This window comes from Drosophila melanogaster, chromosome 3R, assembly GCF_000001215.4.
Source record: "Drosophila melanogaster chromosome 3R".
In the NCBI taxonomy this organism is placed as follows: Eukaryota; Metazoa; Arthropoda; class Insecta; order Diptera; family Drosophilidae; genus Drosophila; species Drosophila melanogaster.
In genome coordinates, this window is record NT_033777.3 from 7,475,189 (window position 1) to 7,493,850 (window position 18,662).

The 18,662-nt window shown below is 38.8% G+C and overlaps 2 protein-coding genes and 1 non-coding gene across 5 annotated transcripts, besides 1 other annotated feature; all 3 read right to left on the minus strand.

Annotated features, from left to right (window-relative positions):
• Window positions 1-371: 371 nt before the first annotated feature.
• Window positions 372-650: a mobile genetic element.
• Window positions 651-714: 64 nt separating this feature from the next.
• Window positions 715-787, minus strand: tRNA:Val-CAC-2-4 (transfer RNA:Valine-CAC 2-4). Its single transcript has one exon. It is a non-coding gene; the product is annotated as a tRNA-Val (tRNA).
• A 10,607-nt stretch (window positions 788-11,394) lies between these two features.
• Window positions 11,395-18,657, minus strand: alpha-Est10 (alpha-Esterase-10). 3 transcript variants are annotated; one of them, NM_001260033.2, is made up of 4 exons: window positions 18,541-18,657; window positions 13,114-13,426; window positions 12,327-13,038; window positions 11,395-12,267 (listed from the first exon to the last, which is right to left on the minus strand). In NM_001260033.2, exons 1-4 carry the CDS (start codon window positions 18,633-18,635, stop codon window positions 11,642-11,644), a joined length of 1,746 nt encoding a protein of 581 aa, NP_001246962.1. In that variant the 5' UTR covers window positions 18,636-18,657; the 3' UTR covers window positions 11,395-11,641. The 3 variants fall into 3 exon arrangements, with proteins under 3 accessions (NP_001246962.1, NP_524257.3, NP_001246963.1); NM_079533.4 differs by lacking the exon at window positions 18,541-18,657 and adding an exon at window positions 16,153-16,415; NM_001260034.1 differs by lacking the exon at window positions 18,541-18,657 and adding an exon at window positions 13,501-13,563.
• On the minus strand, window positions 17,773-18,083 carry CG42656 (uncharacterized protein). Its single transcript, NM_001202263.1, has 2 exons — window positions 18,014-18,083; window positions 17,773-17,957 (listed from the first exon to the last, which is right to left on the minus strand). The coding sequence occupies exons 1-2, from the start codon at window positions 18,046-18,048 to the stop codon at window positions 17,834-17,836; spliced, it is 159 nt and encodes a 52-aa protein (NP_001189192.1). The 5' UTR covers window positions 18,049-18,083; the 3' UTR covers window positions 17,773-17,833.
• Window positions 18,658-18,662: the final 5 nt, after the last annotated feature.

An 18,662-nucleotide genomic window follows, 5' to 3' on the forward strand; every position in this document is an offset into this window, starting at 1 on the left:
AAGAAATTTAAATTGTTTCATAATGACTGAGAAATGCAGAATGGTAAAAAAATAACAATAGGAAGTATATATTCCTGAATTGCCCTCGGCTGGGCTCGAGCAAACGAAAGATTCTTCAAAGTGGAATGACAGCATGAGTTTGCTGATACATATTTTTATATGTGTGCCATACAGCGGTAGGTAAACAAACAAGAAAATCAAATGCATTTATAGATTTGTACCCTTTGTAATATGTGTTCAGAAAAAGATGTAATTTTTAAATTAGTTAAAATAATATGAATAGAATTTTTTTTTTAAATTATTATTTATTAAGTGAAGAATCCGTACATCGAACACTATAAAAATAAAATAAGTGAAGTAGGAACATAAATGATTTGGGGAATTGCGACCAAATCGAATTATAAACGTATCCAGGTGATGCAAAATCGCGCATGTACGTAACTCTACACTCCATAAAGACCTCAATATTCACACAGTTGAGACACAAATTGGGAGAAATACAAGTCGATATAGTGACAGCAAAGACCCTAGAATATTCTAGTGTCTTTGGTGACAGATTATTGAGCCATAGCAGTCTTCTTGCAAGACGTCTCATCCCCGCTAAACCTCTGAGACGACTCAAAAGGCAAGGCTTCGCCAAGACAATAGGAATACAATAAAAAACAAACTTGGTTATGAAGGGCCAAACATAAATTTGACAAAAAAAACTGGAATTGTTCCCGCCCGGGTTCGAACCGGGGACCTTGTGCGTGTGAAGCACACGTGATAACCGCTACACTACGGAAACAGCTGACAAGCGTGCGTCCAAAGTTGCAGCTGCGGTGTACCATACTTTTTTAAAAGTATACCTCTTAATTGGGATTAATAGATTTACTGATATACATACTTAAGGTTGGATCAAATACTTTATAATTATTCTGATGTCTTTAGTTGGATCTAACGAGCTTAACTATGAAAATCTTTAGATAGTTACTGTATATAGAAAGCGCAGTATTACTTTGCGAGGCGTTTTAAAGTCTTGGAGAAATTTGGCGTAGAACATCTAATGGTCTGCCAGACTATTGCTTTGGTTCTTATTACTGGGAAAATCGTGTTTATATGTACAGGTATATCACGATATGAGATATGTATTAAGGAGTTTCCTACAGCAATCGTTGCATAATTTACCTTTCTATTTATCAGCATTCATTCGTCATAAGACATGTAGCTTCCATTAAGTCGGTAAATACAAGTGTTAAAATAAAATTTAGTTAATATGTGGGTAGGTGTAAACTTAAATTTGACCCTGAAATAAAATAAATCATGATACAACATTTATTGCTGTCTTTAATTGTAAGGCAATCACTGATTAATTAATGAATAATTTGTTTAGGATTCGTTTGCGGTTGATACCAATATTAAATTGTATTAACTATCTGTCATCATTCGTTTATATATTTTTACGTTCAAGCATCGTGAGATTCGGAAATCAAAGGGTGGTATATGTCAAACTTAACAAACAAAAGTGAACCAAATAATTCGCCACTAATTTGATTCTAAATGTTAAATGCACTAATACGAATTAGGCCGGACAAAGTGTCAGTTTTCATTTTGCAAAAGCCAGAGCTAATCTGACACAATTTTGCTGGTTTATTTGTATTTTTAGCGCCATCAACTAGCAGCATTTTACTTTACTTAGGCACGCGGCATTAAACCGAATGCAGATAATTAATTTCATTGCACATTGAGCTGGTGCTAATTTAATAAAATAGTGCAAAACGCGTTGGTGACTTTTCCATTCACACATTAATTAATTTGATTGCCAATATAGTGTGTACAATGGCAAAAATTCCAATTGTATTCATTATTAGAATCAAACAGAAAATTTGTGCAGGTTTACTGAGCTGAAAAAAGAGCACATTTATTTTATATTCACTGATTTTCGAAATTCAAATATAATTAAAAAGGTTATAAATGAAAGTGCCAACGTATTATGATAGTTTTTTACTCCTGCCCAAAAATGGCCTTTATTGCTTGTTCTTGGTTGAGTAACTAAGTCGTGCCGGCAACCTCTGATACGCCCACAACAGACTATTCTAAACCTAGTTTTTTTATAGTCCTCAACTTTATTCAAAGCAATAAAGAATAGCAAAGAGCCATGAACCATTGCAGAAATGGAGAACGAATTTGAAATTTCCTCTCTAAAATATTTATTGTCAACACATTGTGCGGTTTAAGGCTAAAAGAAATCTATTGGGAGTCGCTAATATTACCACTTTCATCTTTTGAACTAAAATGAAGTTTTATTCGAACCAGAATGAATTGGATCGACGTATAAATTAATAGAGAGTATATAATATCTAAGCTCAAAGCCTTGCAAATGCAAGCCTCGGGCCAAAGGGAAGCCAAAAAGTTGAAGCTCAAGGCGAAACAGGTGTCCTCTTACCTTCGGAAAGGGTATCGAAGGTGGGAAGGATGTTTACCACGGCGCCTAAACAAACAGTGCATACTTTTGGGCGCCCAATGTTGGCACATGCAAGGCGTGCAATAATGCGAGCCACCGGGCTTGTTGCGGCCGTGTCAAAAGTATTTTGACTTGGAAAATTTAAATTTTCGCCCCTCCTACTCCGCGCAGGAAAAGTGACTGACTTGTGCGGAAACAAAGTGTGGAGGCTATGAAAAAGGTTATTTTGCGTGGACGGGAACTGGTAAAGGATAAAAGGTAAACACACTTTCTGCTTGGCAACAAGTTTTTTATTGCTTACCAAATGAGCAAACGGCCGGGATCTGCGGATGTGGTAAACATTGCCATGTTAAGTTTGCCAATCGGAACTTTTCAATGCCATACAAAGGCGATGGGCAATAAAAATGCATTTTTTATTTGGCTCCGAGATTTATTCTTCCGAATAAAGGGAGGGGCACAAAACGCGAATTTCTATTTCTTTACACTACGTGATTTGCAATTTTCCAATTTCCCAAGAGCCGAAAATAAAGTTGCACCCCGACCCAATCCCAATCTCGCCGACTCTGTTTCAGTTTGTGGTATGGCATATCAGGCAAACCCACATGCGGTGGTTGTCCACACGGCAAATGTCGGCTGCCATTTGATTTTCCTCGGCAATTTTATTTGCCAGTCGCGATGCGTATTTTATACATGACTACAGCGAAAATTCACTAAGGAATAACGCGAGGGGAATTGGTGTGAACCCACTCCAAAGTGGTTGGCATATTAACCATTTTTGTACCAAATCTATTTCATATTTTACCACTAACTTAAGCTTTAATTTTACGCTATATTGCCTCTTAATAAATGAAAGCATCACTCATCACCCGATTTTTCAATGCTTCTAATTCGCCATGTATTTTAGCCGATTTTCACTGTGGCGGCTGTCAGTGATTCAGCTTCGGTTTGTTTGCACTCCTGCAAATGTATTGCATTTTATTTACGATTTCTAGCTGTCCTGGCTCCTGCCGTTGTTCGCGCATTTCCCTGACGCGATATGCACTTCCTCGTCTGATACCTCAACTTTGTATTTCCGCCATTTCCTTCGGCTTTTCTTCAGGAGCGCCAGCAGCAGCAGCAGTCAGGGCCAAAGCCGTGGCCATATCTGCAGCTGGGGCACAGCGATTTCTATTCCAATGCTGCCAAGGCTGCGCTCGAGGCCAATAAATATTTTTTGGGGCACGCGATTTTGTGCGCCACTTTGGTTTTCCTTTTTTCATACCCGCTTCTCGTGGCGGACGAAGGTATATTGAATCTGGTCAGATATTTTCGATCTTTAGTACTTTAGTTCTTTCTAAATGCGCTTGGCTTTAATAACTACGTTCAAAACAAGTCCCGGTATGGGTTTTAAATATATTTCTTTGGATCTTTGGATTTTCTTTGAATATTTGGCAACTTATTTAAAATTGCACTTAAAAATTAAACAAGAAGTATCTAGGAGTCTGCGCCCTTTGAAGTCACTGCCAGTGTTTACTTTGCTTCTATTTCGCTGCCTCGAGATGGTTCTATTTCGGTCTGTGCCTCGTCCTTCGTGTCCTGCTGCCATTGTCTGCCACGCCATTTAATGTGTTTACTAGATAATCGAAATCTTGGCAGTTTGTTGGTTTTATATGTTGCATTAACACATTGCAACTGCAGACATGTGGGCTGCCAACAAACTTCCCTAGTTTGCCACCCAAGTCCGACCTTTAATCCACTGGAGTTAACTATGTTCAAGAGAAGAGTCAAGTTCCATTGTTACTACTGAGCAGGCATTGTTTTTGCATTCTTTAGGATTCATATGGAAGTTTTAAGAATTATTAGCGAAGTTAATTTCAGCTAGTCAAAGGATACATAGACTCGTCTTTAATTAATTTCCCTACTCGTTTCTAGCAGATTGAGGACAAAACCCGAAAACTTTCACAATTTGCGCACGCACATCGCAACAGATGTGATGTGGCGGGCGATAAAGTTGCCGGGGCGGAGTTCAACTATTAATTACGTAACGGAAATGCAAATATTTCAACCAATTTGTGCCCGCAACAAGACACAGCTACGTGCAACACTTGCCAGCTGATAATTAGCAAAAAGTTGCCACTGAAATAAAGTTACAGCCAACCGTTCACCCCCATCGTCCTTGGGAGCAAGGATAGGATCCTAGATGGCTGCACCTGCTGACAGGTGTTACCAGCATTTTGCATATGTCTTCCTCCATTCCTGGCAACTGAGCACCGGAAATTGCTGTCGGCACAACTTTCTTTTGCTCTCCACCGAAAGTGGCTGCAAAGGAAGGGAAAACGATTTATACTTTGGCCAATTTGATACAAGATATTCGTCAGATATTCCCTTACAGCATGGCACTTTCGCTCGATCGAAGGACGCCTTAACTTTTATCATACGGCAAATATTTGGCTTGCACTTTTATTGTTTGTCAAAGTTGGGCAAAGTACAAATGAATGGGGTAGACAAACTATTGGGCATTGTTTTACTTTTGTTCGAAAAAATGTTTGCTTGTTGCATTTGGGCAAGGGGAGGCATTTCTGTGTTGTTTACTTTTTGTTGCAACGATTTCGTAATGAGAAAAGTTTTTGGCGTGGCAAAAATGTTGCTGACTGCCTGGTGGTTGATTTTTGAATTATTTAAATTTAAATTTAGGCATTTAAATCGTTTCTGGCATTTGATACAAGTTTTTGGTTAGCAAAAATATGGGTTTTATGTGATTACTTAAAAAATGCAATACAGTTTTAATATAACATACACATTGTTTTTCATGGAATATTGAACTAGAAAGTGGTAAATCAAGAATAATAATAAATAAGAAACAAGAAATTCCTTACTAAAACTTTAAACACTATAATTTCCAAATATTATCTGGAATTATTTACGTTTTCCGTTTCCCTAAACATAAATTAAAGCCAACTACAATCGGTAGATGAGAAGCCAGCTTGAACTCAAAAATGAATCCACTTGGGGGCGACCAAAACGACTCCTTTATCACGGCCTTCTCAACTCCCTCCCATCTAGCTTCACTTTTCACTGACTCTCTGACATGTTGAATGCTGTTGCAACATGAACATGCTGGGTACGGCCATAAAACTCTTGTACCAATCCCAAAAGCCCACTCTCGAACAACCCCAAATATGTCATTACGCATACGCACGGTGGGCGGCAACCGGGCCGAGCTAAACAAATGCGAAAAAGTCGAGCGCCCGGTTCTGAGATCGGTTGAAAAGCTCACTGCGGCAATGGAAAAATTAATTTTCACCCAACGGCCATGCAGCCAAATTTCAACAGAAGCCGGCAACGCCAAATGTTAAGCAGGGTTTTGGGTTAGTGAGGCTCTGGCGGGGATGGTGGCCTCTGGGTTTTGGAGCTGGGTTTTCGGCTGGTAATGTCGGTTCTCCCGACAGTTACAAGTGCTGGCTGCAAGTTGCCAAAACAGCCACGGCCAGCGAGCCAAACAAGCCGCATTAATTAGTGGCCAAGGACATGGACACGGACATGGAAATGGACGGAGTCCTGGCTCGTGCTCGCAGCTCCCGCATTTTACATTAACAATTTTTTTCCGCCGGACTCTATCCCGCTGGCTCATGACAAATTGGACGTGCTCTCCCGAGTGTCCAAAGTGGCGAAGTTATTGCCATTGCTGTACTCCAGCTGGACTCGCCGGAGGCCCCGCTTCCTTATCCTTTCGCTTCCATCGCGGTGCATTTGTTTAGCGATATTACCAACTGGCAATGTCCCGCTGCTGATATGCATTGAGTGCATTAGTTGCATGTGTGTACACTGAGCGAAATGCTTTTTGATCACGAATCAAAATTAGTAGGAACTGAGATGAGACTGTACATAAGTAAGATAAGTAAAGTCGCCATCTACCACTGAAAAACTTTCTATGAATGCACCAATAATATACATATTTAGGATACTACTACTACATTTTACATTAAAATTATTGGAGAGCGTGAAGTTTAAGTTACTATTTTTAATTTAAATATTAAACCATAAAATCTTTGAGTAAACCTTACCAACAATCTTATACAATGATCAATTTTAATTTAATAAGCTTTTATAATAAATATTTTGAATGGAAAATTTAATCTAATTTATAAATTTAGTTACAAACTAGTATGAAACTTTTCTCCAAGTGCCTGATGAAGTGTTAGCTCTCAGAATGTTTGTGTGTGAATGCTCTCTATTTTGCGGCGACACTAAAAGCTATTTGTAAATTTCGCGGCTGCAATTATGTTTGCTGTGTCGTGTTGCCAACAACCCCTCCCACCGCCACCGCCTGCCGACCACTTTGTCCACTTTTGGGCGCACTTAGCACACATCTCTGTCCATCTCGCTCTGGCTTAACTTCCGGTTCCCTCGCATTTTTTTCTGGGCATGTGGCTTTGCTGGTTATTATTAGTTCGCTGCGGTTTTGTGGACTTCTGTCTTGCTGACCACATCGTGTATATATGCATGTAAACATTTAAATATTTGCAGCAGCATCCGTGGGACTTTACTCTGGATTTTTAAAGGTCTTGAAAGGACTGTTACTTGATTTTTTTTGGTAAACTCTTCGTGTACAGCATTTTCCCATTCATTGTAAAATTTAATTTGTATTATTATTATAATAAGTTTTCATATTTTTAGAATCTAACAATTTTAACTTAATAAAAGCCATTGCAAAAATTGATTAGTTTTTTTTTCTCTAAAATAAGCGCACATCTGCTGAAATCATGAAATAACATCGTATTTTAAATTGCAAAACATGTAGCCAACAAGTAATAATAGAAATAAAAATATCAAAACATGTTATGTTATTTTGTGGTAATGGAAAGCATTTGCTTCACGCAGAAATACACACAGGATCCAGACTTCTTGTTAAACTTAAAGAGAACCCAATCAATAACTGAGCATTGTCTGCGTGAGCAGCTGCTTGGCACAACTTTCTTTCCCCAAAGGCTCACCTGAAATTTGCCGACAAATTATGTTCACACTTCAACGGAGGCCGAACTTCGACGTCTGCCCATATTGGGAAACACTCAGCCTTTTTGGATGGTGCCACAAATCATTCAGTGGCATGAATTATAGCTGGGAAGCTCAGAACGTGCTTCCAGCGTTAAAGTGTCATTACTGGGCTAAATGAGTCGGCGAACTGCACAAAAAAGAAGCAGACACATACTACGCTGGAATAGGATGCAAAAAATATGTGCAGAGAGACACAGGAAATGGAGCCAAGGACGAGTGGAAAATTAAAATATGTAGCATGCAAACAAGCGCAAACTACATTGCTCATTGTCTGCGTCTAATTTATGTTGCTGTTGGTCAGCCAGCACCAATAAATAATAGTTCTTTGCTCAAACAATTTCTGAAGTAAGATAGTAAAGTACACGTGAACCTAATATTTTAAGCCAAGTTGATTTGAGTTCGATAGAAGAAAAGATCTTACATATAATAAATATATTAATTTGGAGCATTTTTTAATGATTTTCATCTAATCTAATCTGAAGACATTCGTTCTGGGATCGTAACAAATTTTACTTTCAGCAAGGATCCATGCAAGCTGCCACATGTCAGGGTACAATATAAACATTTTCCCCACTCGAGCACTAAGAAAAATATATTTATACGAAACAGAAGCTTACTTAATTACTTATTTGTTTAAGTGGCCACTAGTTCACCTGCTGATTAGCATCAACTTCAAGTGGGCGAGCGGACCCATTAACAAGGATACGTCACTCTGCCAGCGGCTAAGTGCAGAATCAAGGATCTTGAGGCCATGGAGCTGAAGCCTGGAGCTGGAGCACCAACGCCACATAAATTGCGGCGCCCAAAATGCATAAACCAAGCATGTCGCGCAATCATTTTCAGCTGCCACGTGCCCCAGCATACATTTCGGGCACTTTATGGGGAAGCAAGGAAGGAGTTGGCCCCATGCTACTTGGCTAGCAAACAAATGGCCAGCGGCAGATGCGATGGGAGTGGCTCGAAAAATTTTAAAGCTGATTACTCAATAACTTTACTTGGAGTGCATAAAATGCCGGGCATATCCTTCCACTGCTCAAACCCCTCCCTCCCTATCCCACTCCGTTCACAGGAGTCGAGGGCAGAAGGAGGAGCCGTGCTTTCAGCTGCCTGCAAGTCGCTTTATGTGCACTTAAATTGTGTTTGTTATTAAAGCCGGCGAGGATGCTGCTCCTGCGGAATCTGCTGCTGTTGTTTTCACTTGGACCAAATGAAATTTATGCTCAAATTGAGTTGCGTCCGTGTGCGTCGAAGTGTTTTGCAGGTGAAACGCAGTCAACGGCTCCCTCCTTGGTAGCATTTTTCACGTAATTTGTGACACTTAAGTGAATAATTTATGCCTGCAACATAATTGAGTTGCACCTGCCTCCGTCTTCTAATGGCATTCTTTCTTAGTGCCCAGCACTTGGAGGTCAAAACTCCCAGGCTTATTGACTTTAACATTTGCAGCGTATATAAATGCAGAGGCTATTTTTGAGCGCTAGCATTTTTAGCATTATATCTTATATCTGATTGTGAGGCCATCCAGAATAAAGTGTTATATACAGAAATTCTATTGCATAGCACTTATTTTAAGCCATACTCAAATATGTAAATATCGTTCTTCACAGAGCGCACTTTATCGATCATGGGAAAGCAAATGAAATGAGTAAACATTTACATGAAATGTTTTTTATTTATGTTATTTTCAGCTCAATTTCCATTGAAATTTAACACAATTTATTTTTCATCAGCGCGAGTTATTCAATTTGAAAATTAGGAATAAACTTTTTGCGCAAAAGCTGTCAAAGTCACTCCACCGAGCTGAAAATAGCAGATATAAACATTCATAAAAAAATGTCGCGTTCGTCGTGATGATACCCTCGTAATGGCCAGAGATTCAAACAATGAAATCCTCCGTCCGCGTATATATGCCCCGAATCTTTTATTATGTTCTTATTTTATTATTCAAATGTACGGCAAATTCAATTAGGCCGCAGTTAAAACCAAAGGACGCGAAAAAAAAGCCGGAATACATGCACATTGCTGAATTCAATTACAACCGCTAATGCCACTTGTATTGCCTGGAGCCACGGCCACAGACTGTTCAGCTCTAAATACCTGTAATCCGGCAAATTTAATTTGATAAAAGTTGAACTTCAATAAGCGCCAAAGTTGCCATGGTTGTCGGCCATTATAATTGCGGTTGTTGTGTGTGTGCTGACCACTTTTTGTTAAGCGGCCGCCGCAGTTCAGACCGCAAACAAATATGATCAGACATCCGACGAGTGACTGCGATGAGCAACAAGCAAAAGGGTACAAAAAGCTCCCCACGACAAGTGGCAACACGGCGGATGAATTTGGCTTATGCAGCCAAACACACGGCCACGCAGCAACACATTGACATGTTCGAGCATTAAGCTAAAAAAAACATTTTTTATTTGTTGCATACTTTCCTGCGGTGGCGCAAAAAAATTCCCTTCATCTCAACTGGCAACAAAAAACAAACGTCAGGCTTTGAGTGCAAAAATATGTAGCATCCACAACAAATTAAATTAAGTGTCTATTTAGAGAAAATGCAGTTAAAAGCCGTGGTCAGAGTTAAAAGTTTTTATTTCATTTAACATTTACTGCTAAACTTTCATCACGTAAACTATTCTAGCGAATGATTCGCAGAGTCGCAGAAAAACCAAACAATATTGTAAAACCTCAACATTTAACACCATTTATGTATATTAATTGAAACTTTTGGATAAATAATTAAATAGGTTGACTACAAATACCAAAACTATAGTGTAAGCTGAACTTACTTGTGAATACAGTAAGATATCAATTACAATAGTTGCAGATTTCTGCGTAAAAGCATTTAAAACTGAAATATGAAATTCACTCAATCCATTCGCCAGAAATTAAAACTTGAAGCTGCGCGCAAATTCATTAAAATCAAATTGAAAAAATATTTAATCAAACGCCAGAGCCAGGAGTAGAGAGAGAGAGAGAGAGGAATGTGTAAAACGAGAAATCGCATTCTCAAACAATTTTGTGCAACGGAAAAAATTCTAATTTATTGAGTTAACGCCCATTTTTACACCCCGTGCACATGAACAGGATCCAGGCGCTAACCCCTCCTGGAAAGCCACCCTAAAACCCCCCTCAGAACCCCTTAAAATCCCCCATCCGGTGGTCATGCCCGGCCGCATGCCACAGCCATGACCATAACACAGTCTAATTCTGTGCAAAAAAATTGTATATATAGGAAAAATTTAACGAAAAATTGCCCAACTCTCTGCGAACCTGTCCACAAAATGAATTTTCACGCTGCTGACGGTAACACGCATCCCGAACACACGGCGAACGAGCCCCTTTGCATTTACCACACAAACATTTTGGCCGTGTTCCGGCAAAGCCCCTTTTCCTAACAAAAAAAAAAAAAAAAAAAAACGAATTAAAAACTTGCAAAAATTTTAATGGAATTTTTTTCATTCTTTCTACACTCCCACGCTCCCAGTCCATGGTGTCATCCTGCCCATCCTGCCCCGTTGTTGGCGGTGGCATTGCGGAAATTGTTGTCCCCTTTGATTGTCAAGAGTCGGCTTACACACATAAATGTCACATCAGCATATAGCCAAGTGGGTGGATGCTTCTGCCCGGTGTTAGCCGTATAGATGAGCGACGAAATAAACGTTTAAAAAATCCAGCAGGTTTGGAAAAAGGGCTGTCGCCATTGACACTAAACTAAATCTTAAAGCGGATCTCTCACACGAAAGAGTTAGGATTTTAGAAATGCACGTAAAACTCGTTTAGCTCTCGAATAAACGGCATAAATGATTATTGAGTTTTTATGCTAATTTCAGATATATTTAATTGGTCTGAGCTAACAGAATTTATTTAATTTAATTTAAAAGTCAGCTTCGAAGTGACTAATCAACTGTCTTTAATTTAATTTTATACGATGAATTTATTATTATAAAATCGTTAGGCAGAAGACAAATACCATTTAAACAATTGTTTAAATTACGATAATTATTGCAAATCATTAAAAACTGCATATTTTTAAATTAATCAACATACTCAATCCTACATTAACCGCATAACATATGTACAACGTATTTACACTAATTACGATTATCCAAATCCATGGAATTGAGACAGCTAAAGCTATATAACCATATTAATGATGCACTGCATCTACAGTTTGTTTGGGGCGTAGAAACTATTCCACACAGGTTCGATTTTCTGCAATTCTGGAAGCGCCATGACTTCAAACTGATCCCCAATATTGAGACACTTAAAGTTGGTTACGTTTTCGATGGGTGCAAACTTGAGTGATTTTATACTTTCGCAGTTGGGATCTCCGTGGGCTGCGAAACTCGTCCAAACGTCGACCATTCCGGTTATAACCTTGTGTTCCGGAGAATCGGGAGCGGATTGATGCGACAACATGCTGTGGAAAATATAGCACAGATCGTCACCATGACAAACACCTCGCATCTGATGGCCGCAAAGTACAATCCTAATGGCGTTGCACAGTTTGGAATCGTGATCGAATCGATACAGATACGTGGGTGCGCTGGATTGCCGGACACGGTTCAAAGCTGCCCTGTATATAGGGTGCCAGAACTCTCGATATGAGCATAGCTCGAGAAACTTCATCATGTTTGCCTGGTTACAGGGTTCGTCGCCGAAATACGCCTTCTTCAGTTGCAAGCCGTAGTTCTCACGCAGTTTGGGATCTAGGTTAAGACCGAGATCGCTCGGTAGCAGATTCTTGCAGTTACCCACCTCATCGAGGGTTGCTGGCCGCCTTGAAACCTCTGAAAAACAATTATATTTAATTTAAGGCTATTCCAAATAAAAATATCAGTTCACTTACCTGGATAGAATAGCAATCCCTCGAAGCTCGTGCCTCCAAACATCATGGGTATCCTGTGACTCCAGCTATTCTGCATCAGTTCATGCGGTTGTTTAGCGACCACAGTGTGCTCGGTAGTATATGGTTCTACGACAGGTCCGAAGGCGAAAAGGATCCGATGATGCTTTTCATCGTTGCTGAGAACTGTTGCGGTGGCCTTGACAATCTCCCCGCCACTCATTGATCGCAGAAACTCAAAGATCGCCTTGTCCTTATTGTCACCGGTGTATCCCAATTTTTGGGCCAGCCTATAAGCCCAATTATTTCTCGGTGGTTGCGTCCAGGGGCACAAAACACTGCCCGACATAACGATAGCTTTGTGGATAAGACCTTCAGTTTGGGGACTTAGTGCAAGGAAGTGGGTCGAGGCTCCGCCGGCACTTTCGCCAAAGAGTGTAATATTGTTGGAATCACCGCCGAATGCTTCGATGTTTTGTTGCACCCATCGCAGGGCCATGATTTGATCCTTGAGACCTGCATTTCCGGGAACGTTTAGTTGGGGATCATCCAGGCTGAGGAAGCCCAAGGCACCCAGTCGATAAGCAACGGTGACTATGACCACATCCTTCGACATGAAAAAGTCGGGACTGTACATATCCCGAGAAGCTTCGCCAACTTGATAGCCTCCTCCGTAGATCCAAACCATCACGGGACGCAGTTTATCCGGCTGCAGCTGAAATGGGAAGGACAATTACATCCGTAAGCACAAACTCCATACGATCCATAAGCACATGAGCCCAAAACTTACATCTTTGACATACACATTTAAGTAGAGGCAGTCCTCTGAGCCCGCGTATTTTCTGAAAAACATGTGTGTCTGAAGGGGCTTGTCTGCCGGCGAAGTGCAATCCAATTCCTGATCCCATGGCTCCACTGCTTCCGGGGCCTTGAAGCGCAGATCTCCCACCGGAGGCTTTGCGAAGGGTATCTTCTCGAAACTGAAGTAGCTTCCTCCCCAGATTGTGTTTCTCTTCACTCCCCGCACAGGACCTGATTTCGTCTTTATGACGGAATATATTGCTGTTGACAATTTGCGCTGCTCGTACTTGAAGCTTATTACCCTGTAAAAACAAGTGTTTATTATACGTTTTTTGGTTAGCTAGTTAAAATAATTAATATATAATATAATAATTACATTAATAACCGTATATTATGCACTTTAAAAAGCTGTTATAGTCGAATACAATAATTATTAAAGATGATGATGTGTTTATACCAGTTTTAGTTGAATTACTGCAGGCGGTGCACTGAAAAAAAACCTTGTGAATCTACAGGAGAATATAGTTTCTTTAAATTGTGAATACTATGTATATACTGAGCACTTAAAAATATTTTTGCTTAAGGAACGGTAATCATGCTAATAATCGTTTCATATCAATATGTCGGATCATCAAATCAAGTGGCTTGTTAACTTCTTGGAAATGTCATAATACCCACTGTCCCATTAAAAGATAAATCCTGTTTAAAATATTTATACAATATTGCTCGCGATCTAATCCGCTCACCGCAGTCACGCATTGGTAACATGACCACAGTGAACACTAAGCAGTGTGCTCCAGTCCCACAGCAAAGTGGAGAGGAACCCACTTTCAATGTCATTGGATTTTGTTTTGTTGGATTCAAAGTCTTGCGAATTGTCAACGGCTTTTGACCAACCTCAACTCGACGCCTCACGTTTTGCATGCACGACCAGTTTTCTATTTTCTACAATTCACCTTTGTTTTTTGCCTGAGACTTTTTTTGTTTCTGATTTTATGGCTAATTTGTGGGTGGGCGTGAGGCGGTTTAATGCATTTAATGGCCTATTTTTATTTGTTCGCATTGCCCACCGTCGATTGAGGCACAAATAGTGTATTTAACTGGCATTCTGCAAATGCACTGACATAGTTTGATTCAACATCATTGCACACGAATGCATACAAATCGGTAATTACGTTTGAAATCGAGAGAAAGGCGAGATCAGATTGGATACCAGATTGGATTGTACGTGACTGCTGTGGGTCCGCGAAAGCCAACATCCAAGATATAACGCCTTTCAATATTTTTCGAAGATCTGAGTTTGTCATTGAAATACTTTTCTTCAGTGTAGTTCGTTTTAAATGGCCTAATAGGCAGCAGGAAAGCAGCAGAGCGAAACAAATGAAGGTAATAAATTTAGACTAATTCACTCAGTTAACCTAAGGATTAACACTTTTATAAGTGGTAAAAGCATTCAAATTGTACTTTAAACACAAAGCAAATGCGCAAAGTAATCAAAATTAAGTTTAGTCGTATCAGAAATACTTAAAGCATTCGACAAACAATCAATGCAGTGCGATATAGTTAATCAACATTTCGATTATTTAAAATTCAATGGCTTGACGACAAAAAGTGAATAGGATGACTAACAATATAAATGTTAGAATAAGCTATATCCGAGTTTGTATTATATCGGTAATGTATCTTTTGTGAAAAGAAATGTAAAAATGTAAAAACCGCCATGTCATGCCCATAGGGCAGAAAATATGGCAGACCTATCACCTGAAATGAACCCTGTACCCGAACAGCTTATCAATATAATTCCGCATGTTAAAACAGACATTCATACATACATACATATGTATGTACGATTTGAGCCAGTCGTATAATGTAGGTAACGTTTATCCATTAATTTATGAATTCAACTAGCAGTGAATATTATATCTGTTTACGAGTACACTTATCAGCAATTTCAACTTAAATCAGTTGTTTGGGTAATCATAAAAGACCAGCTCGGCACTTCAAAGAAAGGTAAAGTCTTGGTAATTAATTTTATTTGTATTCCGCTATTTTTCTATTCCTCTATATATTTTAGTTTGTATGTTTAATAATATGATGTTGGTGATGAATTTATCCATAGGCCTGATTCACTGCTAACTGACCTAACCTACTTCACCCATTTCCTCAATTGAAAGCAAATATATGGCAGTAAATAAATATAGAAACACGCAATTAACACAATTGTGTGTGGCTATGCAATAATTTATGTTAAAAATACTAACTACCCGCAAAACTGCTAATAAACCTGCGAAAACGTGCAAAAAATAGCAAACACAATTCAAATAACATTAACAACCAACGAATGCCGCAACTGTGGAAGTATCGCTGATTCATGGGTGAAAAACCCAGGGAAAGATACCAAAGTCGAAGAAACAAAACAGACAGAAATGAGCCAGGGAAAAGGCAGCATTATTAAGTTCATGCAAAACAACCGAAAACAAGCAACATATATACATAACAAAAACCGACACGCAGCAAAGTTTGCGCAACAATTTCACCAACGCAAGACATAAATTGATGTGTGCACACATTACACTGAGAAAAAGTTACAAAATGCAAACATTTCATTGGGTAATCAAATAAAAAATATTTAAACCCGGTATCTATGGAGTTTTTATCCAAAACGATATTAAATGGTAATCACTGTTGAGTCTTCAATAGTTTCAAGGAGTGCATAAATTCATAAATCATAAATTGTAAAACAAATTATTTTTTAATTAAAATTGAATTAATCTCCATGTTTTTTTAGAGCAGGATAGTGTTAATTTATTCTTGATTTTTTGAAGAAAATAAAAAGTGTTTCATCACATTTTTTGTAATATTTATAAATCAAGCACTTCTGCAACACTATTTTCCCAGTGCACACGTATGCATTTGTATGCATGCTGGGCAGAAGCTGTTGCAAAACCAAGACGCGAGACCTCAAAACACAGAAAACCGTTTAACGCTCCGCAAGAGCAAGAAGCGGACACTGACTGGGAAAACTCACTTAAAGGTCAGCTTTAGTATATCCATAAAGCGTGTTGCCATATCGAATCCCATATCACGCACTCTTTTTCATGAACACCCAGACACGCTGGTTATCTATGTATGTATGTTCCGCTATGCACGCTTCGCAAACGATCGATTTGGGGAAAGTGTCACAATAAACCCGAAGCTAGCCAAGTTAACACAACCGGCTCGAACAAAACTATCGCTAATCGCTGAACGGAACAAACAGAGCGCTCTCCAAGAGCGTGTGGCACCAACTGACCGGTGTCTCGGGATCTTGTTTATACTAATATTTGAAGCTTTGGAGCGGTGGCGTTATTGCCACTCTCCAAACTCTCTCTCTCTTTCTCTCAGTGCTTTTGCACAGCGGAAGCGATTCTCACATGAATCAGCTGTTCGGTTAGCAACTATCTGCCCTCTACATTACCGGTTTCACCGTTTACTTTCCGAGTTTTCTTACTGTTATGATATGTATGTATGTGTTTGTATACAAGGGGGTCGTAGCGTAACACAGTCATCTTAATTCATAAAGGCCCATGTATCAGGGATTATATGGGAGTTTATAATATTTTTAATAGGAATCTACACTTTTATCTTAAGCGTAGGGTAGGTTAGATCAAACTGGAGTCTTCTTCTTTGCATTGTAAATTTTTATAAATTAAGATCTTATGCCGCTTTGTGACATAGATGGCACTCTCGAAAGCGGTCACTTTCAATTTTCTAAACTTAATCTACCTTGCACTTATGTACATTAAGTAATGTAATCCATTATCAGTAGCGACTAGACTATGTTCTCTTTTCTTTAAATTTTAGCTTTTTTTCGGATAGTGATCATTGACTTCGCACACTCAAGTTGTTGTCACTACGTGGACTGTCATCTACATTGATGATCTTATATTATTATGTAAGATTCTAATACAAGATATTGATACATCAAAAAGTTCAGAGTTTTAATATATGGCCCTGGGTATCAATTAGTTGAGCTTCCAAACTATTTCGCATTATCGTTGTTATCGAAAAAAAAGTTTTTTCACAAGCTTTTAATGCGCGCTGCAAAGCTGAGTGTTGTGATACCCAAAAGTGTGATCAAGCTTTACAAATCAATATTAAACCTATGACAACCAACGCCTCAAGATAACCTTGGGCACTAACTTAATTTACTTTTCTTAACTATTTTTTGAGCAATTTTAAGCCTTCCTAAAAATAGGAAAGCCCCTTAGACATACACTTAAAAAACACATATACACATTTCGCTAGGAAAATAAATATACATTTGTATGAACTTTCGTCTAGTGATTATATTAAAACCTACATATACAATTTGTTTGTTTTCTTTTTGGAAATTACCTACGGTTCCCTTTTTTATAACGAATAAAGTAGCTAAACAAACAAGAGAGGAGTAACTTAATTTCATATATGTATCTTTTTATATCAGCATATTATGGAGTGACACTGAACTTATGGTATGAAAATAGATAAGTACTTGACTTGCAAATACTTTGGAAATAAATTTCACATAGATAAGACATATTTTAAATGTCCCAGTAAGGCCCTAAGTGTGTGCCATAGATGTAGTTTTTCTACCGCTGAAACTGGTCACTTAAAAAGCTGTCTCGATGCTGAAAGATTGTTCATTTATTTACTCATGATTGAACTTAATGGGGATTTGTTCGTAACACCTAATAGTCGAAGTCATCGGATGCGGTGTAGTGCTCTTCACTTTCAGTTACCACTGTGTCTGCCTCGGCGGAAGGAACATCGTCACACAATCCCAAGTGCAGGCTTATTGCAATGAAATACAAGCTGAAAACAAAGTGCTTAACTTAACTATGATCCTACTAATCGAGAAATAATCTTACCTGATCAACAAGACAATTTTCAGAAGTGCATCCATTTCGACTTGTCCAGCTGAGTGTCCCAAATCTTACTGATGCACAGATGCATGATCAGATATAGAAATAGCAAGCTGGTGAACTCAGTTGGATTGCACTAACTATTAGCACTCGACAGCTGATTCACAGATATTTGCCCAACCGCCGGGCATTAAGTATAACAGATCAAACAAACTTTGATTACAATACCTTGACATTCACTTTGGACATTATTATACAATTATTAGAGCTAATCACCGTAACGAACAAATGCAAAACATAAAGGTTCCAATTAGCAAGGAATTAGTCACGCTGTATTTCATCTCGCGATTTGTATTAAGTATAACATTTTCGCATCAACGCATTTGCGATAATTTGTGGCTATTTAGTAGGTCTGATAACTCACATGGGGCCCAGACAAAAATTCGATTGAGTTTTATGTGAGTGGTAATGAATATGCAACCACATGTGTTGAGTTTGCGTTTTTCATTAGAGGAGTAAACTATCGTACTTACTGCTGAATGAAATCCCCATTGGTGAAGACTTTCGGTACACTTTTGTTCGGAATGAGGCTAAAATGCCTTAGTAGAGATACCCAATACCTTCTCATTTCGGTTGTGTGAGAACTATTTCAAAG